Source organism: Narcine bancroftii, chromosome 5 (assembly GCF_036971445.1).
Source record: "Narcine bancroftii isolate sNarBan1 chromosome 5, sNarBan1.hap1, whole genome shotgun sequence".
Taxonomy (NCBI): Eukaryota; Metazoa; Chordata; class Chondrichthyes; order Torpediniformes; family Narcinidae; genus Narcine; species Narcine bancroftii.
In genome coordinates, this window is record NC_091473.1 from 90,524,040 (window position 1) to 90,551,987 (window position 27,948).

At 38.3% G+C, this 27,948-nt stretch overlaps 2 protein-coding genes across 6 annotated transcripts in view; one reads left to right on the forward strand and one right to left on the reverse strand.

Moving 5' to 3' along the window:
- Positions 1 to 1,286: 1,286 nt before the first annotated feature.
- On the reverse strand, positions 1,287 to 27,202 carry itgb3bp (integrin subunit beta 3 binding protein). 3 transcript variants are annotated; one of them, XM_069938326.1, is made up of 8 exons: positions 27,143 to 27,202; positions 19,714 to 19,892; positions 8,355 to 8,385; positions 8,132 to 8,255; positions 4,021 to 4,090; positions 3,497 to 3,575; positions 2,247 to 2,340; positions 1,287 to 1,510 (listed from the first exon to the last, which is right to left on the reverse strand). In XM_069938326.1, the coding sequence occupies exons 1-8, from the start codon at positions 27,185 to 27,187 to the stop codon at positions 1,461 to 1,463; spliced, it is 672 nt and encodes a 223-aa protein (XP_069794427.1). In that variant the 5' UTR covers positions 27,188 to 27,202; the 3' UTR covers positions 1,287 to 1,460. The 3 variants fall into 3 exon arrangements, with proteins under 3 accessions (XP_069794427.1, XP_069794429.1, XP_069794428.1); XM_069938328.1 differs by lacking the exons at positions 19,714 to 19,892; positions 27,143 to 27,202 and adding an exon at positions 10,358 to 10,439; XM_069938327.1 differs by lacking the exons at positions 19,714 to 19,892; positions 27,143 to 27,202 and adding an exon at positions 10,008 to 10,275.
- Positions 9,978 to 27,948, forward strand: part of efcab7 (EF-hand calcium binding domain 7) — a 123,192-nt gene continuing 105,221 nt past the window's right edge. The window contains exons 1-4 of one of the 3 annotated variants that reach the window (XM_069938322.1): positions 9,978 to 10,556; positions 11,433 to 11,608; positions 15,049 to 15,260; positions 18,240 to 18,326. In XM_069938322.1, coding sequence (XP_069794423.1) covers positions 11,434 to 11,608; positions 15,049 to 15,260; positions 18,240 to 18,326 — 474 coding nt within the window. In that variant the 5' untranslated portion in view covers positions 9,978 to 10,556; position 11,433. Of the gene's footprint in view, positions 10,557 to 11,219; positions 11,321 to 11,432; positions 11,609 to 15,048; positions 15,261 to 18,239; positions 18,327 to 27,948 lie in introns of those variants that run through there. The other 2 variants (XM_069938323.1, XM_069938321.1) reach the window with 2 other exon arrangements.

Consider the following 27,948-nt stretch of genomic DNA (forward strand, 5'->3'; position numbering starts at 1 on the left):
TTTATTTCACACACCTTTAAGTTTATATACTTTTCAGTGTCCATTTTTTTCCGCCACAAGAATGATGCAGTATGAAAATGCCCATTTTTCCCATCAAGTTTGCTCTGACTTTCCTGTAACAATTTTTACAAATCTATGTGATTCCTTTTTATTTTCCCATATTTCAATCATTCCCCCCACAGATTCAACAATTCACTTACACGCTATAGCAATGGCCAATAATCTACCTGCCCACATCTTTGAAATTCGAGAGGAAATTGAAGCATCCAGAGGAAGCTCACATGGTCACAGGAAGAATGTGCAAACTCCAAACAGTGCCAGAGTTCAGGGCAGAAGCCAGATCACTAATGCTGTGAGGGAGTAGCTCTATTAATTGTACCACTATGAGACAGCATCAACTATAGCAATAATAGAGTTGATTACATCTCTTTAAGAATTGCCTGGAAGGATAGTATCTCCATATTACACAACTGTGAGATCTTGCAATACAGTAGAGAACTCTGAGCAAAATTTAACTATATCATAGAATACTACAGAACAGAAAACAGGCCACAAAATACAGAATGAATAAAGTATTGAAAGAAATGAATATTCACTCACCTTCCTTCAAAGCCCACTTGACGATGACTGAATCGCTACTGACTGTGCCAGAACTACACGTCTGTGCTAAACATTCCCCCATCTGTAGGCCCATCATGCACGCACCAACCAGCTCTGGTACTCAAATCCATCACACATGTGCTAGCTGGCACTCACACATGCGCACAAGAATAAAGACGGTTGCGCTCAGCCAAAGGACCACGGAATGCTGTCTAATAAAGTACACTTTTGCATATTTAGCCCATATACAATCGGACATCTGGCCATCCTGACTACAATCCTCTGAGGTCTGCGCCATAGGCAGCTACATAGCTCGTCCAGTGGTAGTGCCAGCCCTGGCTACCGCATCCCTCCTGTAATGTCATAAACAGAACTATGTACACCATTCTACCCATGGCCTAACTAACATCTATAAAGTTCTAGCACAACTTCTCCATTTGTTTACTGATGCATGAATGAACATTAAAAACCATGAAGGTGGGGATAAGGCTATAGACCATCAACCTTAAATCCATATTTGTACTGCATAGATACAAGCCAAAGTGGTCTTGGTGAGTGAGTGTCTTCTGCTTTTCAGTCTTCCAGCATCTGAAGATGGTTTTTAAAAAAATTTTGCAGACATTTCACTTCAATCTGGATGATAATCACTTGATATAGAAAATATTGATCCAAAAGTGACAATAGTATGTTTTTGCAAGTGAAGTTAATATTTAATCTATTATTTATCAAAAAGCAAGTTTTTTCAGTATATTCTTTTGAAACAGTCCAGTCATTAATGCAATACATTTTAACAGGTTATAATTTTAAGGAAATCGAGCATCTATGCATTCTTGAGTGGTTGTATTAGAAGAGTTGCATATTCAGCTCTCCTGAACTTTATTGGTGTTGTTGCTTCTTTCAGCTTGTGCCACTGCAACAAAGAGTTATGTACAATTAACATTTGCATTGAACCCCCACCATGAAGTAGCATTGAATAGTAGCTTGTGTGTGTGAAATCAGGGCCCAATGGATCTCCAGATATTTCAGTCATAGAAAGTGAAAGAACTCAATATGTGGACCCATTGGTACCAATCCCAATTTGATCTTCATTTAACATTTATGGATAGTCTTTCTCGATCACTAGATACAGATAAGCAGTTGCTGATTTTTCTTCTTAATCCAAAATTCACAAAACAAAATGTAGTTTTATTTACTTGTTCTTCACTCCAACATAAATTCTTTTGGATCCTAATTTATAGATCTTGTGCCCTGGCTACTGTGAACCATTTGTTCATGCATTTTTTGAGATTAGTACAAGGATACGCTGCCTCCTTTACTCCCACTAAAACTTTTGCAATGTAGTCTAAACCCAAAACACGAACATTATTGAAGTCAATAAAATAAAATCAGGTGCAGGAAGGCCCACGACACTAAGATATGATCAGATTTACCACTAGTTCAAAAGCAATCTTAAAAAAGAGACATACAATAAATATGCACACATTGCAGTGCATGGAAAGTTCACTTGATTTTTTTTTTAAACTGCCTGTTCCCACATCTGCAAAATAAATAATTTCTATTCTCTGGAATTATATAATACAAGTGGAATAAATGTTCCTAGAGTTAGCAACGGATTCTGAAATTTGAAAAAGAAAACTGCTGCTTACTGAGTTCTCTGTTTCTTTGTAGCTCAGTGGCCAGGTCTCCAGACCTGTTCCAGGCACCAATGAAATACCCAAACTCATTACTGCTCTCCAAAGCCTGAAATAAAGTGTCAAATAAGTTTGTTGTATAATCAAGAAAAATGACAAATAGCATGAAATTTTAGATCTGCATACTCTTAATGTCTATTATTAAAGGTAAAGGTTCCATTATTGTTACATAATACTACATTTAGAATATAATATACATGAAATTCTATAACTTTTGTTATTGTTTAGTTTATAAAACTGTACAACATAGAAAAATGTCAATCTTCTGAGGACAGCATAGACTACAAATACAGGGTCTCTGGACTACAGATCATGATAAAGTGCAACGATCTGAATTTACTTCAATGACGTACGATAGTTGATGTAGACGTTCATTATTGAGGTATAGAATAAGGCTTGGTCAGAATGGCAAGTATAATGTTTGATCTAGGATATTAAGAATGGCCAATTCTGTAAGAACATAAAAGGTTCCTAGCTTCGCTTGGGTCATGAGACAGGAAGTTCAAATATGATATTTAAATTAATTTCCAGCCAGTAAGGTAGTTTACCTCAATGCTCAACTATGAGGAGGCACAATTCAGACATAGGAACTAAACCAGCAGACTAATAGCATCAATGGGCATTCCAAAAGCAGCAGATGATATATTTCAGTAATCACACAATTACTCTTAACTTGATTTGTTTTGCTAAATGCCTCTAAGATGATAATGGATTGTTTTCAAACTTCAACTCAGAATCAATCCAAGTATGTTTTCATGAACAAGGTGGATTGTGCAGGTCTGACAGAAATAGATGAGAAATTGAAATTGTTTTGTGTTTATTGTTCCAAGACAGTTGCATTTTCATAATTCTGACACATTGTACATGACTTAAGGAAGCATGATTTCTGACAGATAAGGCTGCCTGAAAGACAAAAGCACTGGGGCAGTCAATTTGAGTCTTGTAAAAGTCATTAACAACTGCCAAGCAATGAAATAGATTACATCAACTGTGTTATGAAAATGAATGGAAATTAAAAGTAGAAAATATGTAGTAGCAGCATTTTTGTCCAAGAAACTAATAAGCAGAAAATATCATTTGACTGTGAATGATTGTCATTGTTTCTTCTTTGTGTGATCTTGGAGTGCTAATCAGTGAAACAAGGTAGTATTTCAAATTAGGTATTCTGAAGTACCTTTATTTTTAATCACATAATTCATACTGACCTTCAAAGCACTCAGCTTCTCTCTGATCGACTGGATAACCAAGACAGACTTTTCTACCTTTGACCTTAATATATTAAATCTATATTAAAAGAAAGTATTCCAATTAGAACGTGTAAAACTTAAATTTTCTCACAATTTATGTACAATCCATCTCAAGGAAAAAAAATGGTTTAAACTTTTGGAAAGGAAGAATATAAATGAAGATGTAGAGGAGGGATTTGAGTAGACAGGTCCAGTTGTTACCTGATGCAGCATGTCCTTAAGCTACATTATTTGCAATTTGTATAAACAGCATATTTGAAATAATGCACATTGACATACATTCATCATTATAATCACATAGTTTGTCACACTACGGCTATCATTTTCAATGCATTTTCCAATGCTTTGAGCAATATGAACTAATGATATGTATAATTTTAAAAGTATATTTAGGTGATACATTAATTTTATTTGGAGAATTGGATTGTTAACCATAGTCCCTTTAATCTAACATGATGCTTCCTTGAGATTCAGTGACTCACTCTATCTGGTCCGAGTTCAAATGCCCTCTTGTGGATATCATGGTCTTCTCTTTGTTTAATTCTGCAGCATCTACAACAGAAAACTTCAAGATTTTAATTTGGTCTTTTAAAAGTATGGTAGGCCATTAAATACATAACAAGCAATTTCCTAAATGTTCTTCCTATTTGATTAACACATCCCCTGTGATAAAGAAGATTGGATCAATGACATGAACCTGTCCTGGACAATGCTATTTTGAAATGGGTTTTTGTAAACAATCAAGATGGATTATAGCTAGGGTAGACTGCAGGAAACTTTGCCCCTTATCAGAGGTGAATGAAATTAGAAGACAAGATTTAGAGCATGAGATTTAGAACAGATCTGAGGGGCTGGGTAGTGAACATGGAATATGCTGCACGAGAGTGGTAGAAGCAAAGGTGCTAACAGCGTTTAGGAACTGTCTAGACCTGTACAGTTCTTGAACATCCTAGGCATAGACGGCCAAATAATGGAAGATGAGTTTAATACAGATTGCTTCCATGCTTTATGGCTCTATGAGTCACAATGGAAAGAACTGAGAACAGAAAATGACAAACAAGCTGTGATGGTTGAGATTCTGGATGGATAGAACATTAAACAATAGCTGTATTCTCTCATTTACCATGTCATTTCCAATGAATCACTTCTTTATACTGACCACAGAGAAATAATAAATTTAATTGTATGTTGCATATACATTGCTTTTGTCTTGTATCTTTTGTAACATCATTTACTAATGCTATAGTGTTAGCACTTGGAGACTACATGATGCCCAGATGACATCAGCACCCTCCAGCACGGTTCTCAGCCAGGTCCGGGCTGGGAGTAGAAGAGCAGCTCAGCAGCCTGCAATAAACTAGTCTGCTCACTGAGCTCAACCCGTCTGGTTGCGTGTGTTATTGCAGGAGCAGTGTAGCCGCCGCTACAATCTATAGAAAAAGGAATATCTATTTTGACAAAGGGGCATTTTTTGTGAAGCTAAGCCTTTCATACTTATTTCATAATTAATATTAATCCATAATTTAATCAAGTGTTTTAAAATAGTTGTTTCCCGACTTCCATTTTGAATTCCATTTATAAATAGTAAAATAGGAGAAATAAATTTTACAGGATTCCAAGTTCTATATTTCCCCAATCATAAATTTTATCTAAAAACAATACATTAATAAATCTCAACTGAGCAGCTTTATAGTAATTCTTAAAATGGAGAAATTGTAAGCCCCGAATTCAAACTTCCAAGTAAATTTTTCCAAAGAAACCCTTGCCATTTTCCCTTTTTCATAAACACTTCCTAACAATCTCATTTAAATCCTTAAAAATATTTTGGGGAAATGAGTTGGGGATCAACTGAAAAAGATATTGAACTCTAGGAAAAATATTCATCTTAACACAATTTACCCCATTGTCTAAAGTAATAGGTAGGGTATTCCACATTCAAATTCTCAGCAATTTTATAAAAGGTAAACAATTTAATTTATATAATTTTAAAAAATCATATTCAACCCAATACCTAAATATTTTATTCCAGCTTCTGGCCACCTAAATTTAGTTGCCATTTTACATGGCGTATAGTCACCATAAACTAAAGGAATAATTTCAATTTTCTCCCAATTAATTTTATACCAAAATATTTCCCCATATTCTTCCAATCTTGCATGTAATTGAGACAGAGAATTTATAGGATTAGTCAAATAAACCAAAATGTCATCAGCAAATAAATTAATTTTATATTCCTCTTGATTAACCTTCATACCTTTAATCTTAAAATCTTGTCTTACAAGATCCACTAAGAGTTCTATTGCCAAAATAAACAAAGCTGGTGATAAAAGACAATCCTGCCAACTCAATCTAGTTAACTGAAAAGTAGAAACTTGTCCATTAGTCACCTTACATAATGATTTTTATATAAGGATTTAACCCAATTTATAAATGTCAACCCAAAGCCAAACTTTTCTAATACTTTAAACAAAAAAAATCCCATTCTAATCTATCGAAGGCCTTCTCTGCATCCAAGGCTACTGCCACACTTAAATCATCTCTTTACCGAGATGAATGAATTAGGCTAATCAATCTAGCAACATTATTAACAAATTGTCAATTTTTGATAAACCCTGTTTGGTCCATATGAATTAAATTTGGTAAATATTTAGCTAATCTTTTAGTAACAATTTTATAATCTGCATTCAGTAATGATATCAGTCAATAAAATGCTCGATTTAACTAATCCCTGTCTTTCTTTGATATTACTGTAATTATTGCAGTTGAGAAAGATTCTGGTAAGGAATGAGATTTTGCTACTTGATTTAATATCTCCATGAAAGGAGGTATTAAAAGGTTCTTAAAAATCTCAGGCAGAAAACCATCCTCCCCAGTGACTTAACATTTTGCAATGAACTAAATGCTTCACTAACTTCCCTTGCCATGAAGGGAGCATCTAAATCTCTTTGATCTCGATATTCCAAACTAAGTAAACTTTTCTGCGATAATTAAAAAAAAACTTCATCTCTACTAGACTCAGATTTATATAAATTAGAATAAAAATCTTTAAATAAATCATTAATTACTTGAGGTTTATAAGTAATCATCAGGATTTTTCTAATAGCATTAATTATTATAGACGTTTGTTCTGCATTTAACTGCCAAGCAATAAACTTATGGGCCCCTTCACCTAATTCATAATACCCTTGTTTGATTTTCTCAATTAAGTTTTCTGTTCTCTGTCTGAATTGCGTTAGGAACTTCTTTCTTTTCTTACCTAAAGACCTTTATTTGTAAATCCTTTTCCAAATCTTCCATTTTCATTTCCAATTGATAACCTCTTTCATGTAATCTTTCTTAAATTTTGCTGTAAAACTTACTATCTGACTTCTCAAGTACACCTTCAATGTATCCTAAAATAAATTTATTAACTACTGAATTAGAATTTATTTCTAAATATTTTGGATTTGCTTTCTTATAGTCATAAAAATTCACCCTCTTTAACAATGTAGAATTGTCTCCACCTTCTCAGGAACCAAACATGTCATTAAAAGCAATGAATGATCAGACAAAATTCTGCCCTTAATAGTCCACATGCACAACTCTTCCCTGGAGTTGTGCCCAAACCAAAATTAAATCTATTCCAGAATAAGAGTCGTGCCCATGTGAATAAAAAGAATAATCCCTTTCTTTAGGATTTAACCTTAACCAAATATCTATCAAATTCAACTGTTTAATTATGCATCCTTTTTAAACAGAGGCATGACATTTTCTGTCTTCCAATCCACCAAGACCTTTGCTGCTTTAGCTCAAGTAACTGATCTTGTTGATTTATCCAAAACCAGATCAAGATAACAATTAAAATTCCTTCCTATCAATATTTTTCATGCGCTTCAACTAAAAACATAAAAGTATCACGAATAAATCCTTCATCAAAATTTGGTGCATAAATATTCCTAAGTGTCCACATTTCAGAATAATTTTGACAATAGATCAAGACAAATATCCTCACAGGATGAGTAACCACCCTGTGAATTTAAACAGGTAACGTCTTCTTAATCAATATTGCCACACCTCTTGCTTTAGACTTAAATGCTGAAGCTACCATTTGACCTACCCTGTCTCTTTTTAATTTCTGATGTTCCTTCTCTGTTAAGCAAGTCTCTTGCAAGAAAGCAATATCAACTTTAATTTTCTTCAAATAAGCTAAAAACCCTTTCTCTTAATCATATGATTAAGCCCATTTATATTAAAGCTTTAAAAATGTAATACCCTATTAGTAGACATTGATCTACTTCCCAACAATTCTGAACTCCCCTTTGGCTCTCCTCTTGGGCCTCATTCATTTATAGGCATAGGCAGTCACTTCAAGACCTCTATTGAATTATTTTGCATGCATTTCTAAACAAGAATATTTCTGAAATTATCAGGGTCCACATGTTTTGCTGCTATTCTTGGAGAACAATATTGTTTGTACAGCCATGATTCAGCAAAACTGGAATACCAATTGTATCATTAGAAAGTTACACAAATGATTAAACAATTAACTGATCACAGTAATTAAATAATGCATTAAACAAATTTAAGTTTCAAATACAATTTTTATTTGTATACCAGAGTGTGCCCCAAAATGAAAGTTCTGTGGAGTAAAAGGATTAAGGTGCTGTGTTCCTGTGATGGGGGAAAACTTTTCCTTGGAAAATTCACTTTTCTTCGTACGTGGTGTTACGCTTGCTTCCTGCAGAAAGAGAAAAGAAAATCTCTTTTGGATACAATCATTTATTTTTGTTTCAATGATTTAAATATTTTTTCAAATCTTCACTTTCATAACACTTACAGCTTTTTCTAACTGGAGGGATCGTTTGACTCTGAAACATTAAAAGGGATTAAAATTAAAAAGATAAATAAACAGCTACGAAGGAGTAGATTCCAATATAACTTTCCATTCCCATATTCTTTATATTGTACATTTGATTTCTCCTAGTTTCAACAATATAATCTGCTTTTTTCAGATTCAGTTGCATTATTTCCTATTTTCTCCCCCGTCCCTTTGATCCACCCACCTCCCCACCCCTACCCTTTCCCCCACTTTCTTTACATTCCCACCTCCCTAAGCTCCCTCTTGAAGTCTCTCCTTTCTCCCTCCCCTCCCTCTCCAGTATTTTCTCACAAATACTCTATCCTCCACCCTCTCCCCTCCACCTTTCAGACCACATCCCCTCTCTCCCATCCCTCCCCCTCTCGCCACCCCTCACCCTCCCTCTCTCACCACCCCTCACCCTCCCTCTCTCACCACCCCTCAACCTGCCCCTCTCTCCACCCCTCACCTTCCCCCTCTCTCCACCCCTCACCTTCCCCCTCTCTCCACCCCTCACCTTCCCCCTCTCTCCACCCCTCACCTTCCCCCTCTCTCCACCCCTCACCTTCCCCCTCTCTCCACCCCTCACCTTCCCCCTCTCTCCACCCCTCACCTTCCCCCTCTCTCCACCCCTCACCTTCCCCCTCTCTCCACCCCTCACCTTCCCCCTCTCTCCACCCCTCACCTTCCCCCTCTCTCCACCCCTCACCTTCCCCCTCTCTCCACCCCTCACCTTCCCCCTCTCTCCACCCCTCAACCTCCCTTTCCACCCCCTCTCACACACCAGCTTCCTCTCTTCCCATTCTCCTCTCCCTCTGCTTCCTCTCTGTCCCACTTTATCTATCCCCATTCCCTCTCTCCTCCTTCTCCCTTCCTTTCTCCCTTGCTCCCTCATCCCCTTCCCTTTCTCTCACATCCTTCCTCTCCTCCTTCACCTCCTACCCCCTCTCATCCTTCCCCTCCCCATCTCGCCTCTCCTCCTAAATTCTTCCCATCCCCACTCTCCCCTCCTTTATCCCATCCTCCTCATCTACCCCCTCCCCATCTTCCTCCACTACCCCCTCCCCATCTTCCTCCACTACCCCCTCCCATCTCCTCTTCCCCAAATTTCCTCCTCCTGCCCAGCTCTCCTCCTCCTCTACTCCCTCTGCCTCTTCCTCTGCCCCACTCCCTTCACTGCCCTTCCCCCTTCCCCCTCCACCCCACCCCCTTCACTGCCCTTCCCCCTTCACCCCACCCTTCACTGCCCTTTCCCCTCCATCTCCCCCTCCTCCCTCCAACCCATGGCCCCTCCTCCTCCCCACCCACTTCACCTACCCCCCTCTCCCTCCCTCCTCCTCTCCCCAGCCCCTTTGTCTCCCTCTAACTCCCCACCCCCTCTCCCTCCCTCCTCCTCTCCCCAGCCCCTTTGTCTCCCTCTAACTCCCCACCCCCTCTCCCTCCCTCCCTTCACTGCCCTTTCCCCTTCCCCCTCCACCCCTCCCTTCACTGCCTTTCCCCTTCCCCCTCCATCTCCTCCCCACCCACTTCCCCCACTCCCCTCCCCCTAACTCCCCACCCCTCCCCCTAACTCCCCACCCACCCCTCTAACCCCCATTTCCCTTCCCTTCTCTCTCCCCCCATCTCACTGACGGGCGTCTGGAAACCATTTTTCGATTTGCCGCTTCGTGGTGCACTTTTTTAGTGTCCGTGTGGAAACAACGCCCTTTCGGTTTTAGTGAATGAAACTTTGATTATTTGGAGAACTGAATCTTAATCCACATTTTTTTCGCATATTACTGAAATGGTTATTTTATAACGGCAGATATTTGCTGTTCTGTTCGCAGTTTGTTCATTCATTTTCAATTACTCCTTTGAATCACATTTTGCATTTGGATTTAGGGAAAATATCAATTTGTACTCAAAGATTGGTATTTGCGACTGATTAAAAAAACCCGAAGAATTAGTTTCGAAGGCATGTCAGGTCTGCCGCAGGTCTGCACCTGATCATATCATCCAATCGTCAGTCATGACCTGTCCGTCAGTGTGACGGGGTGGAGATGCGAAGGTTCGCCGCAGGCTGATTGCGAGGAGGCGGAACCTTTGTTGAGGTCGAGCCCTTTTCGCAGTGGGACTGTCGGCTTCTGATTGGCTGCTGCTGTATCCATGGTTGCAGAGCGGCCCTGGGCTGCGAGCGAGCGGGTAAGAGGAAACTTGACTCGGTAACTCAGAGCTGACTTCTGGAAAGAGCAAGTTTTTATAAATAGTATCAGTGGTAAAAAGAGTTTTGTTAATCATGCGGGGAGACCGAGGTCTCAATAGAGTGGAGGGACGGAGTAGGGGGAGGTTTAGCAATTTCTTTAAAAAAAACCCGCAGAGAGATTTGGACATGGGAGCTAGAGAGTTTTTCCAAAACATAAGGACGAAAAAGTGGCCATTCTAAATCTGGAACAAAGTTAGATAAATGTATTATACATTTCATCGTTCCACAAGTGAAATGTATAAAATGCCCCTCACACTGTTTGTTTACAACATGCCAAAATATACGATTCTAGTTTCACCTGCTATTGTCAGTTTTAGAACGACCAATAGATAGACAAGGATGTGAACAATCCTGCTGTTTTTATATAGGCACATCTCTGAAAGGAGAATTATGAATTTCCATGATCATGCCTCTGTACATTAAGTATAGCCAAGCTGTTGGAAAATCTAATCAAGCCATGTATGTCAATAGGCATTTGCTAGTTTTCTTCGAGGGGTCTTTGTATGATTTGGAATATGCAGCCAGTCTATCTGTTAATGGAAACCATTGTGTTCATGCTGCTATCTTGCTCAAGACAGTTTAAGCCAGTGGTTCACCAATTGAAACTGTGAGCCTTGAAATTTCTGATAATGCCTCCCTTCTGGAAATTCAGCATCTTGTATTTCTTAGTGTATGATCTATGCTACAACCAAAATAATAAACAGTAAGTTTATGATCGGTCACAAAAGCAGTTTTGCCATTATCCATTTATTTTCTGATTGACTGAACACTTGCTGACTGGAAATTTTAATTGGTATTCTTTGTAAATTTTCCAGAATGTCCAATTGGCAAGAATTGGGCACACCTGCGACAACAAAGTCAGCACAATCTGAAGCTGGCCAATCTCAGTACAATAAAGAAGAGTCTTTTTACAGAAACTGTAGAGCATCTTACCTGGCAGTGTTTGGAACCAGTTTGGAGAATATCACTTCCAAAGATCAGCTTTGTCTGGGTAATTTAATTTAATTGTTTATATTTTGTTTTTAAGTTTATGTTGTAAAATCAAGCAGGGAAGATATACAGAAAGTAAACAGCATTGTATTATGATGTTCTTGTGAAGTGATATCGGAGGAGGATAGATGAAAGGGAGATAACTTTACATTTTGTTGCTTTAGTTCTTTGACAATGTCAAAATTGCATGTATTGTTTGAATAAAAATAGCACCCAACACCTTTATTATCAATAGAATCCGAGCAAATCATTGTTAATGTGGGAAAATTTAAATAATACCAGTTCCTAAAACTTCTAAGAATTCAGGTTGTTGAGAGGCAACAGGATTAATCCTGCACTGACCTTTCATCAGATGAATGTATGGGACTTAAATATATTATATTTCTATGATTGAACTTGTTGAATTGAATATGTTGAATCAATGGAAATGAGAAACAATCTATAAAGGAATACAATATTTGTATGCTTAATGAAGCCAGTTTTTAGATATACTACACACAGAAAATGGAAAAATAAATTAGTGACGTGACTACATTTTTATGATGTTGTCAGGGCAATGAAAGAACTTTTGTTCTATTATTTTACATTCCACTCAGTAGCTAGTTGGATTTTCAAAAGATATTTGATATGATTGCCTGAAGATGATGTCCTTAATAATTGAATGCTTCTTTAGTTCGACATTGCAGAAGAATGAAGACAGGTTTAGTGAACAGACAAATGGAAGGTAGTGTTAATGTGGGGAAATAAATACTTGTTAAAACTGCACAGGGCTTTGGTTAAAAACCTCTGGGGAGTTCAGAGTCAGTCCTGAAAAGCAAACTGGAATTCTAGTTGGCTTCAGATTTTTGAGTGGAAAAATTACATCATTAGATCTAATTCCTGTTTTTGATGTCATTATGATAGAATGTTATTTCTTCCCATCTGCCTACTGATTATATGCATTCTAAATGTCCCAATGTAATTTAAAAAAAAAATGCTGTTCATGGAAATCTGAAATAAAAAAGAAATGTCTCAATCTTTCATTCCAAAAGGGTTAAAAGGTTTCTTAAATATTTTCCATGTGATCTATGGATCATTCCTTTTAAATCAATTGTTTGGCAGTGTACTACATGTGAAGATCATATTAAAATTATCCTGAGAGTTTATTGGGAAAATAAATTCCACCTATTTATGTTCCTTTGACCCAAGTGCCCCACAAGAGCACTATCAAACAAATTACTTGATGGAAAGTCTTGCATAAAAGGGCAAGATAACCAAGAATTTGGTCAGAGATAGAAATGGGAGATAAAGGGGCCGAACATTCGTAGGAGAATTTAGAAACGACGGATGAAGACATCTTCTAGGAAAGCAAGAATTTTAGGTGTGCAGTTAACTTAAAGGGTAACGGTGGTGGCTGTGTTCTCGCACCAACCCTCTTTTCAATCTTCTTCAGCATGATGCTGAACCAAGCCATGAAAGACCCCAACAATGAAGACGCTGTTTACATCCGGTACCGCACGGATGGCAGTCTCTTCAATCTGAGGCGCCTGCAAGCTCACACCAAGACACAAGAGAAACTTGTCCGTGAACTACTCTTTGCAGATGATGCCGCTTTAGTTGCCCATTCAGAGCCAGCTCTTCAGCGCTTGACGTCCTGCTTTGCGGAAACTGCCAAAATGTTTGGCCTGGAAGTCAGCCTGAAGAAAACTGAGGTCCTCCATCAGCCAGCTCCCCACCATGACTACCAGCCCCCCCACATCTCCATCGGGCACACAAAACTCAAAACGGTCAACCAGTTTACCTGTCTCGGCTGCACCATTTCGTCAGATGCAAGGATCGACAATGAGATAGACAACAGACTCGCCAAGGCAAATAGCGCCTTTGGAAGACTACACAAAAGAGTCTGGAAAAACAACCAACTGAAAAACCTCACAAAGATAAGCGTATACAGAGCCGTTGTCATACCCACACTCCTGTTCGGCTCCGAATCATGGGTCCTCTACCGGCACCACCTACGGCTCCTAGAACGCTTCCACCAGCATTGTCTCTGCTCCATCCTCAACATCCATTGGAGCGCTTACACCCCTAACTTCAAAGTACTCGAGATGGCAGAGGTCGACAGCATCGAGTCCACGCTGCTGAAGATCCAGCTGCGCTGGATGGGTCACGTCTCCAGAATGGAGGACCATCGCCTTCCCAAGATCGTGTTATATGGCGAGCTCTCCACTGGCCACCGTGACAGAGGTGCACCAAAGAAAAGGTACAAGGACTGCCTAAAGAAATCTCTTGGTGCCTGCCACATTGACCACCGCCAGTGGGCTGATAACGCCTCAAACCGTGCATCTTGGCGCCTCACAGTTTGGCGGGCAGCAACCTCCTTTGAAGAAGACCGCAGAGCCCACCTCACTGACAAAAGGCAAAGGAGGAAAAACCCAACATCCAACCCCAACCAACCAATTTTCCCTTGCAACCGCTGCAGTCGTGTCTGCCTGTCCCGCATCGGACTTGTCAGCCACAAACGAGCCTGCAGCTGACGTGGACTTTTTACCCCCTCCATAAATCTTCGTCCGCGAAGCCAAGCCAAAGAAGAACAGTGGTGGAGACAATATCACATATTTAAAGTCTGTTGTAAAGTTCTGATAAAGTAACAGGGAATTATGAATAAAATGTTAAGAAAAGGCCAAGAAACAAAATTACATGTTTTCCTGTTTTAAATAATTTCAAGTATATTAACATTATACTTAGTGGTAAATAGGTAGTCTCGATGCATTTTTATAATTTTGTGATTATGCAGGGCAAAGGATTATAATTGATTAAAATTTCATGAGTGCTAAGGATATGCTGTTTCATTTCTCCATTATGTAATCTATCCTTCTACACTTTTTCACTTTGACAGCAAGGTGCATGTACTGATTACAATGCTCTTTAGAAAAATAGATCTGTCCATATTTTTAGGCTGCAATTCTGAGACTTTATCATTTAACACTAGCTTCTTTAAAACTGTCAGTTGCATTTAATATCTGCTTATAAGTGTAGGAAACTGCCCTAAAATTAATGTTTAATTGGTTACATGTGTTTCTGAGTCAAAAAATTGTGGTTTGAATTTTGAAATCTCATCCCAGAGATTAGAGAATAAAAATCTTGGCTGACAAATCAGAGCAGAACTGAGTGATTGCTGCTCTTAGAAAGGAGATTAAACTGAGTCTTGTCTGTTCTTTCAGTTGAATGAAAATATCCCATGGTTCTATTTTGACCTGTCCCATATTTTTCTCTCAATCACGGAAAACATATTTTTTGCAGTAGATTGCAATGTGCAAATTGCATGCAGTGTTTTAAACACTATAGAAGTGACTACCTCAAAAACACAATTAGCTTCAACATGTTTTGGGATGACGAAAAGTTGTTGAAAGTTGTAGATAAATGCAGGACTGTCTTTCCATTTTTAATATGCTCAAATTGCAGCTCTCCAGCAAGCTGGAAGGAACCCTTCCAGGATGATGCTTGGAAAGTACTGGACTCCATATACCAAGAAGTTAAATTTTGATGACTTTTGTGAGATCTTGAAAAAAGAAAAACCTACAGACAAGAATGAATTGATAAAAGCTTTCAGGAAGATTGATTTAAATAATGATGGCTATATATCACAGGAAGAACTTTATAAAGTTCTCACCACTGTAAGTAATTTCATCCTCCTTTGTTCAAAATAAAGTATATATTTCAAAGTAGACCCATAATTAGAAATTGAACCTTTCATCTATTCTCAAAATATTTGTACCATACATTAGAATCTGAGATCACAAAGAATGATATATTAACTCCATACTTCATTTCATGTAATTCTTAACATGGTTGGGATGATTTGTTGACGTGCTTCTGGATAGCATATGGGATTGACAAAACATAAGGGAACCTTGTGTCCCTTCTCCAAAACTCTAATATTGCTGCACTGTGTGATTTGATCTGCAAAGGGATATTTGGTTAATATAAAGTAGAAGGTCTCCTTTTACTTCTTAAATGTAATAGCTTTTTAAAAAAAATTGCTGCCCTTTTCTGGAGACCAAAGGCCCTTTTATAGAGGGGAAAAAAGGCGAATATAAAGACTAAGATTCTCTATATTGATGCGCTTCCCTCCATAAAACGTCTGAAGACAGATTGTTATGAGCCCAGAGGACCCCAAAACCCAGCAGCAATAGATATTCACCAAGACAAATGGTTACTTTAACAAAGGTTGCTTTTAATTATCTTTAAACATGAAAATAGAATCAAACTTTAACATATCATTATTGACTTACTTAACCTCCTTCTAATTATAAGTGCACATGTATGTAACCTGTGTGTAAGTTCAAAAAAGTTCTTTGGTTCACAGTCCAATCTCACTTCTCATTCCTCCAAATTCACTGGTTGCAGGCAATTCTTATACTGTGCACAGAATTTAACATTTATAAAGTGTTAAATGTACCAGGCATTGGTGCAAGGTAAATGGTTACCGCTCAGGAAGGTTCTTGTCAGTTTTCAGACAGAGATTTGTTGTTCCTTTTTAATCAGCCACTTCAGTGTCTTGCTGACAAAACTTGCCCCTTCAGGGTTCTCCAGATGATAACCTCTTTCTTTCAGGTCACTACAGAGTTCTTTTTTGTTTCTCTTATTCCAAGTGAAACATTAGACAGCCAGTCCTCTCCTCTTGCATGAACCACAAGAGCTTTGACCAGGCTGTCTTCCAAAATGGGGCTTTCCACAGGTTTGCCAGCTTGTTCTGTTCCAGTCCCAGCTGCTGTTACTGACTGTAACACTGCAGAACTGATCTCTCCCCACCCCCTCCCCGAGAGAAAGCTTGTTTGACTCTCTCTGCTTGCAAAACCACATGACCCTCATAGAACAAGTTCTCTTCCAGACAATCTGCGGCTCCAACAAGATCTTTCATCTGTTGCTTTTTGTAAACAACAATCCATTAGTTTTCACTTGAGCACTCATCAAAGCTTTTGCAAAAGCTGTGGCCGATATGTCTAGCATGGGGCAGAGCTCCAGTATTTTAAATAAGATCTGTTTTAAAGTGTTTGTATGTAACCTACTCTAACAAACATTTCCCAATTTATCTCCCAAAAACATATCTATATACTGTCACAAGATGGACTGCTGGAATATGCTCCAGCTTCCATCGAATTATGGGGTATGCTTAAAGGTGGAGTGTAGTCACTCTACCTCCTCCATAAAATAAATGCCGTTGAAAGTGGCTGCAAAGGGGAGAGCTGATGACGTTGTGATGACGCCGTCGGCCCGCGACCCAGGAGCGTGAATTTAAAAAAAACCCATGTGGTTAATAGAGACTAATCTGTTGCACAAGAGATCTTCCTGAGTCCTAAGACTGCTTGCAGTCCTAAGATCTCCACTAGTGCTCTTACCTGCTCTTCGGTCATCATTGTTGAGTATGGGCCGCTTTCCCTTCTCGACATGCAAGTTTGACGTCATGGTGGTGGGTGGCACTACTGCACCACTCACCCTGCCTCCCTCAGCTCTGGAAGCCAGCTCCTGACTCAGTTCTGCTTAAAAGTACCATGGGATCTGCCTTATAGGTTGTCAGCATAAAAGATAAAATCGCCTTTATTTTTAACTTGACGACTATAATGAGAGGTTTCACCATAAAAAGACCATAACTTTTGGAGATCCACAGTTTCACAGTGACTGGTAGTCTTTTAATATCTTACTTGGGTATGTCTACTTCAGAATATATCACTTAAATCTGAGTTTGTCTTAGCTAAGTATACATGTGTTGTTACTTTACAGAAAGGGTGACTAGAGTTATTAACAAAAAGAAACTGCTTTTTTTTTTAATGCCCTATCATCTTTGATTTGATCTGATTAGACCACTTGCTGTTATGGTTCCAGTTCACCATCATTGGATGATGTTAAATCAGTAATTTGTTTTCAAATCACATACACTAGAAGGTTGATTTCTGCACCCAGTGTATACAGTTTTTAACCTTTATTATTTTCCTCATGAGTTAACAATATGATAAAGGGAAGGAAGAGGAATGCAAGACTGGCACAAGAGACTGCAGATGCTTTAATGTAGAGCCCTGAACATAGCTATTGCCTGACCTGCTGAGTTCCTTCAGCAAATCGTTGTTTGCTGTTGAGGAATAAAAGCTTGAAAAATACACATAGTTTTTGTGATTGGGTGGGGGGGGGGGGAAATCGTCCAAAATTAAAATGAATTTCATTTGTGTGAGAGGATTAGGAATTAGACTCTGCTCCTCAAACAAGCTGAAAATACCAGTCCATTGTTGAGAAATCTCAACATCACCAAACTGCCATCTTGGTATTTTTTTAAAAATTCCTTTTGCTTTGTGGATTCATTACATTTGTTTTCTTGATGATGTTGATTAATAATTTGTTTGGGAGGGGGGAGAAAAACACATTAGACTTTCCCTTGTAATCCTGATTTTCATTAAAATTTATGTTCCCTGATAACTTTCCCTTCATGAAAATAATTAACTTAGAGCAGATTGTTATTTTTCCACTCAGTGTCATCATCTCAACATTTCATTTCACATTGCACCTCTTTATAATTCAAAAATAATTTTTGAAAAGTTTTAAGTTTTTTTTACCTAGTGTCTTGGCTCCACACAATCAATTGTGCCATTATTTTTCTGCAGAAAGGTGAGAAGATGACATGTGAAGAAGTGCAAATGATTATGGATGAAGCTGACGTTAATAATGATGGAAAATTGCACTATAATGAGGTACTGAAAAGTAGTTTACAGTTTTTACATTAATCATTTCTTGCTTCCAATGATATATCAAGGTGAAATGTGTTATATCTTTCCATTCATTTCTTGAGAGTATTGCAATCGGACAGATTTGCTTAGTTTTTCAATATTGCTTCATGGCTATAAAATCCTCTTGATCAAACTACATTGTTTATCCTTTCCAATTTCTAAAATATACCTTGCTCATTTCCTCTTCTTCACTGGCATTGTCTCCTTCAAGCTTGTGAATTTATTATACCACAGATCTTCAAACCATAGAACAATTACAGCACAGAAAAAGGCCATTTTGGCCCCTCTTGTCTTTTTAATTTTTTTTAATCAACTGACTATTTTCACTTGTCCTTTCCTTCTCTTTGGCTTGGCTTTGCGGACGAAGATTTATGGAGGGGTAATGTCCACGTCAGCTGCAGGCTCGTTGGTGGCTGACAAGTCCGATGCGGGACAGGCAGACATGGTTGCAAGGGAAAATTGGTGGGTTGGGGTTGGGTGTTGGGTTTTTCCTCCTTTGTCTTTTGTCAGTGAGGTGGGCTCTGCGGTCTTCTTCGAAGGAGGTTGCTGCCCGCCGAACTGTGAGACGCCAAGATGCATGGTTTGAGGCGAGATCAGCCCACTGGCGGTGGTCAATGTGGCAGGCACCAAGAGATTTCTTTAAGCAGTCCTTGTACCTCTTCTTTGGTGCACCTCTGTCACGGTGGCCAGTGGAGAGCTCGCCATATAACATGATCTTGGGAAGGCGATGGTCCTCCATTCTGGAGACGTGACCTACCCAGCGCAGTTGGATCTTCAGGAGCGTGGATTCGATGCTGTCGGCCTTTGCCATCTCGAGTACTTCGATGTTGGGGATGAAGTTGCTCCAATGAATGTTGAGGATGGAGCGGAGACAATGCTGGTGGAAGCGATCTAGGAGCCGTAGGTGATGCCGGTAGAGGACCCATGATTCGGAGCCGAACAGGAGTGTGGGTATGACAACGGCTCTGTATACGCTAATCTTTGTGAGCTTTTTCAGTTGGTTGTTTTTCCAGACTCTTTTGTGTAGTCTTCCAAAGGCGCTATTTGCCTTGGCGAGTCTGTTGTCTATCTCGTTGTCGATCCTTGCATCCGATGAAATGGTGCAGCCGAGATAGGTAAACTGGTTGACCGTTTTGAGTTTTGTGTGCCCGATGGAGATGTGGGGGGGGCTGGTAGTCATGGTGGGGAGCTGGCTGATGGAGGACCTACTATCTAACACTCTATCATAATGGGATATTAGCCTTGAATTGTATTTTGTGATTTTAAAGTAATTGGTTATCAGCATTCACCGTTTATAAAATCGGAAACAACAAACAATGACTAATAAGCTTAGAAAATGGGAAGTTGTTACCTGTTTCCAAGTTCCTTGCCTCTCTGCTGGATCTGTTTTTTGGGTGGTACGGTTTGTGTAGTGGTTAGCACAATGCTGTTACATTGCCAACGATCGGGACCGGAGTCTGAATTCTGCTCAGTCTGTATGTTCCTCCCGTGTCTGCATGGGTTTCCTCCGTGTGCTCCTGTTTCTTCCCACTGTTCAAAACATACAGGAATTGTAGGGTCAGCAGGTGTAATTGGGTTGTACAGGATCATGGGCCCAAAGGCCCTGTTTCTGTGCTCTGTCTAAATTTAAAAAAATTAAAATGGAATGTTGTGAAATTGTACAGTGTAGGGTAGTACTTGGTTGCTCAGTAGACATGCTAGAGAAATTGTGACTTTTTCATTCAAATGTATTTTAATAGATTATAATGTAATTATGATCAAATGTTATCTCCATAACTGAATTAATTTTTGCAAATGAAGAGTCTCATTTGTTATGGTTTTAATTATTGCTGAAAGAATTGTTAAAATTAAGATATTTCAAGATATTATTTACTGACAAATACACAAGATGTACAAAATTCTTTCCTTTCTTTGCTCTGCAAAGGCATGTTGTTCAGTGGTAAAGCCAAGCTTGTGGGCACATCATGCCTTCTTGATTCCTGGTTCTGAATCCCTGAATTGTTAGGAAGTAGTTAGTGCCATTCTACCACACGAACCCTAGACTCCATCCCTGGTTCCCAGAAGCCCACCACTTGTAGTCTGGCATGAGGGCTGAACTGCAGCCTGCCACAGAAGCCACATTTAGCTGCTTGTGCTCTGAACAGCAACAGGTGATGCTAACGGAAACCTCTTGAGCTTCTGTTTCTAGGTGGGAGCTGTTCTTGTACTATGGAACCCTGCACAGATCCACTATTTCCTCGATGGCTGGCTGCTGACCTTGGGTGCTGCCATCTTGTATATTTACCTTCTGCCTTGTTTTTAAAGGCGTTTTTTTTTTTTTTTAACTTGCATCGGCTGATAGTTGGGTAGTGGGGACCCTGTGAAGTATGGTAAGGCTGTGGCCCCACTCTTCTTCCCGGGCATGCAACATTGGTAGCACTGCCCCTATTATGGCAGTAGCACCACCATTTTTACTTTATATATTCTTTCTGTTTCTCCTTTTCTCAGCTATTTCCATTTTCTTCTTTTCCTTTCTGAATATGATGTAGCATTGAATTAACTTTTCCAACTAGCACTCAGTTCACACTGCTCATCACTTCTGCATTCTGATGGGTTAAGGAGAAGTATCATGTTGCATAGGTCCAAGATCCCTTGCACATACCCCTGGAAAGCCTGGGCAAAGGTAATGCACAGCTGATGCCCTTTGTTTTTCTTTTACTAGAAAATTTAGAGCTTTGCATTTATTGAAATTAATGATGATGAAGCTTCTAAGTAGACCTATTAAAGCCAAGTGTTTTTATTTTAGAGGAATTAGATCCCACTACTGCAGCAATAAACTACATTGAAGTTGCAGCATAGAGACCAACTTTTTGGTCAACTAGTTAGATTATTATTTTAAAATACCTGTTGTAACTTTGCAGACCAACAGCAATAGAAATTCACCAAGAAAGTGTTATCGTTTTTCTTTTAAAACACTAGTAATAACTTAATAATATAACACATTAGTCAAACCAAAACCAACTGTGTGTGTGTTTGTGTACATCTGTATGTGTGTTACCCAAACCATTATAGTTGAGGAACAATTCTGGAAAATAATTCCAAATTTCAGTCTTAAAAATCCATTGTCGAAATGTAGACTTTTAAACTGATGCACAGAAGTAATCATGAAGGAGATGGGAAAGATTGAGTGACCGGACTACTGAACACTCATGAATCCTTATCGAGTTTCTTCTAGAGAAAATATTCTTTTGCATGAACGGTTGTCACATCTCCCCTTTTCCTTGCGTAGGGGAAACAAAATGCATGACTTCCACGATGCTTTCAAAACCCAGATACAGGCCAATTAAAGTGACATTTCCTTTGGTCACAGTGAGGTTCAATAATTCCCCTGTCTGGGAGAACCAGCCGAATTGTCCATTATCATACATTCCTGCTCTGTGTTCGATGAGATGGCTGCTGATCATTAATACTGTTCCTTCAGTATTATACACACACATGACCCTCTCAGCACCTGTGTCCCTGGAAAAAGTGCCCAATGTTCTTTCTCCTCTACAAAGTAGCAAATTTGTGTACAACCTGGACTAGCTATTGCCACCCAGTCTCTCCAAAGCTGTGAATGGTTGCAGCCTGTACTAGCCCTTAAAGTGATTCTTACACTAAATGAACTTGGAGCTCGTAATACCTCCCAGCAACAAAGAAAATTTTGCTCAATAAGAGCAATATTTTAACTGCAACCTACAATGTTTTAAATAATACATTCACTATTGTTGCATGTTTTAATACAGACAAATATAACCTTTTTCAGCAGGAGATACAAATAATAAATTTCATTTTGCTGCAAAACATTGTGAACTTAACATCTTGAAAGGCAATCAGTAATTACAATATCCTTGGCTTTACTATGAGTTATCATTAAGTCATATTGCTGCAGAATTAGACTCCAGTTTAACAATTGCCTATTTTTGTTTAATTTTACTCAACAACACTGAGGGATTGTGGTCAGTATACACAACAAATGGTCCTTGAACTGTGCAGATGTAAGCATTGAAATGCTGCAAAGCCAATACAAGTGACAATAATACTTTCTTAATAGTAGAATGATTATTTTGATGTTCATAAAATTTCTTAGATAAGTAAGCCACTGGATGGTCAATATTGTCACACCCATTCTTTGTAATACCAATGCCACCACAGTTTCATCACTAGCATTTACTGCTAAAGAAAATGGCTTCTCAAAGTCATGTGACTTAAGCACAGGCAGGTGACATAAAATGGCTTTCAGTTTATCAAATGCTTCCTGACAAAGGTCTGTCCAAACAAACTTTTCACCCTTCTTCAGAAGGTTAGTCAAAGGAAGGGTGATGAGCAAAGTTTTTACAGAACTTTCTATAATACCCTGCCATTCCTAAAAAACCTCTTAATAGCTTTCTTACCCACAGGAATGGGAATGTCAGAAATTGTCTGATCTTTTGCCTGAACAGGCATCAACTTGCTTTGACCAACAACATAGCCAAGTTAATTAGCAGTAGCATAGCCAAATTCACTTTTATCTAAATTAACAATAAGATTTGCTTTAGAAAGTTTGTTAAACAATTTCTCTATGTGCTTTCCTGGTGTCATTCCCGGTAACCAAATCATCAATAAAAGCATTCATATGCTCTAAACTGTGAATCACAGAATTGATCATTCATTTTTCATTCCAAATGGTAAAACATATTCATATAATCCTGATGAGGTCACAAATGGAGTAATTTTCCTACCCCTGTCTGTTAAGGGAATGCACCAGTCACATCTTTATAAGAAACAATCACCTACCCTAGGGATAGGATAAGCATCTGTCTTTTGTTACCCCATTATCTTTTCTAAAATCAGTGCAAAATCTAACTGTCCCATCTGGTTTAGGCACCAGGACACAAGATGAACTCCAATCTAAGGAAGAACATCTAATAATATAATTGCTTAAAATATATTCAATCTCTTGATCTACCAGTTTGCACTTTACAACATTTATTCGATATGGATATTATTTGAATGGTTTTGTATCTCCAACATCATGGCAAGTTAGTGGAGTTCTCTTAGGCACATCTGGAAACAGGCTCCTCAATCCTCCTTTTCCTGGGGCTGAAGATGAGCCACCTGTCATCCAAATTCTACAAAATACTCAAATTAAACACGAATTGGGACAATGTTTTGTTTGAAGTGACCCTCACAAGAGTCAGCGTGTACTGTCTCGTGGTCTCTAGACTCCATAGTTCTATCAACAACCAATACTGCTGGGTGAATGCTGTTCCTTGCTAAAAGCCAAGTTCTCAGAACAAGGTTGTAACATGTTGGCATGGCAATTCCGCATTTTACATCTCCAATCAGGTTTTCTAACTATGTATTTGACTTCATTCACCTTTAACTTTATCTCATATGGGCCTGAAAATGTAACCCTAAGAGAATTGGAATTTGTTGGGAAAAGGATTGACACTTTATCCCCCAATTTAAAAGTTCTCACCCTAGCCTTTTTATGATACCCGACTTTCATTTAGCCTTAATCCATTTCCAATTGACTTTCTGCAAATGATCATTAAACTTCAAAACATAATCTAACAAATTCAACTGCACCTCCTCATTAACTCATCATCCCAACACTAAAGGTCTGCTAACTTGATGTCCAAATAACTGCTCAAAAGGGCTAAGCCTAATGGTTCTTGTACTCTCTTACTGCAAACAAAATCAAATGGACACCTTCATCCAAGTCCTTCTCATTCTCTCAACAATAGGTCCTCATCGTGGTTTTGAGGGTTAAATAGAACCTCTCCAAGGCCCCTTGAGATTCTGAATGATATGTAGATGGTTAGCTCCCAATTTATAAACTGTCTGCTGAATCTCTTTAGGTAAAATTAAAAAAAATTATAAGAGCTTTTGACACAGCTTTGGTTTTAATATTTCTTTCTTTTTAAAATATTTTTATTGTGTTTAACATATAAACTTGCATACAAAATTTTAAGGAAAACACATAAGAAGTCATCTCATACATACAAGTACAAAAAAATGGATGGAGCTTCGTTGGACAGTTCCTTAATTCACATGAGAAAAGTTATTTAATTAATCTATGATAACCATGTTGAAACCCATATTTGCCAAATTAATCCAAATAAAAATTGATTTTAAAAAAAAAAGCTTAAAAAAAAAATCTAATCCACCCCCTCCCTCTAATCAAGGTAACCATGGTAAAATAAAATTGCTCATCTGGCTATCAGCATGGTAAAGGCTAAAAATTTCTCCTGAGTTGCAGACAGAGGTATATTTGGCTCACATGAAAAATCGAACAAAGGAATTAGTGGAAGTGGATGTATTTTGATCTTAACCATATAGCCATATAATAATTACAGCATGGAAACAGGTCATTTTGCCCCTTCTAGTCTGCACTGAACCAAGCAGTCACTTCTAGTTCCACCTACCTTCACCCTGCTCATAATCCTCCATTCCCCTCCCATCCATATACCTATCCAATTTTTCTTCAAATTACAAAATGGATCCCGCTGCCGCCATTACTTCTCCTGGAAGCTCATTCCACACAGCCACCACTCTCTGAGTAAAGAAATTCCTCCTCATGTTACTTCTAAACTTAGCCCCTTAACTCTTAACTCATGACTTCTTGTTTCAATCTCTCCTACTCTCAATGGAAAAAAGCCTATCCACATCAACTCTAGCTCTCCCTCTCATAATCTTAGATACCCCTATCAAATCCCCTCTCAACCTTCTACACTCCAAAGAATAAAGACCTAATTTGCTAAATCTTTCTTTGTAATCTAGATTCTGAAACCCAGGTATCATTTTTGTAAATCTTCTCTGCACTCTCTCTAACTTGTTGATATCCTTATAATTCAGTGACCAGAACTTTTTGCAATACTTTACATTTGACCTCACCAATGCCTTGAACAGTCTCAACATCACTTCACAAATCTGTGTTTTATGCTTTGATTTATAAAGGCCAACATACCAAATGTCTTCTTCATCACCCTATCCACATGAGATTCTACCTTCAGGGAACGATGCCCCATTATACCTAGATCTTTCTGCTCCACTGCATTCCTCAATGCCCTCCCATTTACTATGTATGTCCTGTTTTGATTATTCCTACCAAAATGAATCACTTCATACTTATCAGCATTAAATTCCATCTGCCATCTTTCAGTCCACTCTTCTAAGCAGTCCAAATCCCTCTGCAACCTTTGTAAACCTTCTTCATTATCCACAATTTCACCTATTTTAGTATCATTGCATATTTATTAATCCAATTTACTACCCCATCATCCAGATCATTAATGTATACAGCAAAGGACCCAATACAGATCCCTGAGGCACGCCATTTGTCACCAGCCACTGTTGAATCCATTTGACTATCTCAAAATTAATACCTAATGATTTAAAAAATGTTGATAAAGTTTGAAAAATGTCTTTTCAAAATCTCTCTAAATTTGGGCACTCCCAAAACATATGGATCAGTGAAGTTTCAAAATTTTTACACTTTTCACATAGTGGATGAATATCTGCACATAAACTATATAATTTAAGTTTGGACATATGTGTTCTCTGTACCAGCTTAAATTGTAATAAGAAATGCCTTGCAAAATGAAGAATGATTAATAAAGCTGAGAGTAGAATAACAATCTTCATCTGAAAATATTGTGTTCAAATTTCATTCCCAAACTTCTTAATCCCATCCATTGAGGCTGATCTTAAATCCAATAAAACATTGTCAATATAAGATATTGATCCACTGTGGGAAAAACAAACCATAAGTTAAAAAATGAAGAAAGAATATTAGTATTTGAGATTTGAGGATAATCAAAAAGCTTGGACTGAACAAAATATCTAATTTGTGCATATGAGTACTATCATATGAGTACTATCATATGGTAAAAAACTGGTAGAAAGATTAGATTTGGCTGATAATTGTTCAAAAGAGCCATTCCTTTAAACCTATGTCCAGCAGCAGCAGGGATGGCTGAAAAAGATGATCTTATAATGGGATTAGCTAGAGAAAAACTATTAAACTCAAATAATTTTCTAAATTGAGCCCATGTTCTCAGCCTTTCTCTCAATAATGGATTGTGTGTCAATTTAGAAAAGGAAAATGGTAAAAAAAAATCCTAAAATTTTCAACATAAATTTTTTTTAGAAAACTTCAGTTCCATTTCTACCCAGGAGGGGCGATTCACTGACTTGGCAAGACATTCCAATAATATAATAAAAGTAAATTATTTATATTAATCACCCAATAATAGAATCTAATATCTTTTTTTAAGATGGGCTTTATTTATACGTAGTTTCCCTCCTGCCATATATAAGTAGAAATAGTCGAATCTAATGAGCTAAAAAAAGGATTAAAAATAGGTAAAGCTTGAAAAAGATACAGAAATAGAGGTAAAATGTTAATTTTAATTGAATTAATATGACCCATCATTGTAATAGATAAGGGTGTCCTTCCCAATAATAGTAATTTAATCTTATTGAGTAATACCAAAAAATTTTCTTTCACTAAATTTTAATTACTTTTTGTAATTGTAATTCCTAAATATTGGAATTAATTTCTTCCCGTAAGGCATGAATATAATAATTTAATAAAGTCTGGACCAAAATTAAATTTTTCTAAGGTGCAAATGGATACTTCCAATTCCACCCAATCAAATGCTTTCTCAACATTTAATGAAAGAACACATTCTCCAAGAATGTCGCTGGGGTGGAGGGTAAATATAAAATATTCAATAGTCGATGTATGTTATAATAAGAATAGTGTAGTGGCTCACCAGAAGCTTAATCAAACTGGCTCGGGAGGTTCCGAGTGACATCATGACGTCACAATGCAACGACGTAATTTGGAACATGCGGGGTTCTCAAAAGCTGTGTGTGGCTGTTTGAGAAAACGAATTTTACTGAACTTCAACATGACTAAGTCTGAACATTTTCTCATTATTCATTTTGCACTGTGACACAGTTGCTACATTGGAACATGGGCAGCACAGCAGTTTCGCTCAAACTGCCTGTCTTTTGGAACACTCAACCTGAATTATGATTCGGGCAGGCTGAGGAGCAGTTCCACATTCACAAGATAGAAGTGACATCACTGAGTACTATCATATGGTAAGCGCTCTCAACCTGGTGTTTTTACCATTACTGCTGGGGTTCTTCAGCTTGCTGCTGCTGAACCCCTTGCACTTTTCCGTGAAAATGCCATGGCTGTGCGGCTGACCACCGTAATAGTCTACATCTGGGACGAACTGTCCCAGCGCAAATTTCTAGTCGGCATGGGTGTGAAGGTTAGTGTCCTTTGGGTCTTTTCAGAACTTTTCCAGGCCCAAAACCTACAAAAGCCCACAGGAATTCCTTGGGATCGTGAATTTCTATCATCGCATCCTTCCAGGAGCAGTAGCCACTATGCGGCCGCTCTTCGACCTCATTTCGGCAGGCAACAAGGAGCCCAGCTGGTTTGTAGAGGCACTCCAAGCATTCGAGGATACCAAAACAGCACTTTCCAAAGCCACATTCCTGTCACACCCGGATCCGGATTTATCCCTGTCATCAACAACACACCTCAGACCGGGCAGTGGGTGCA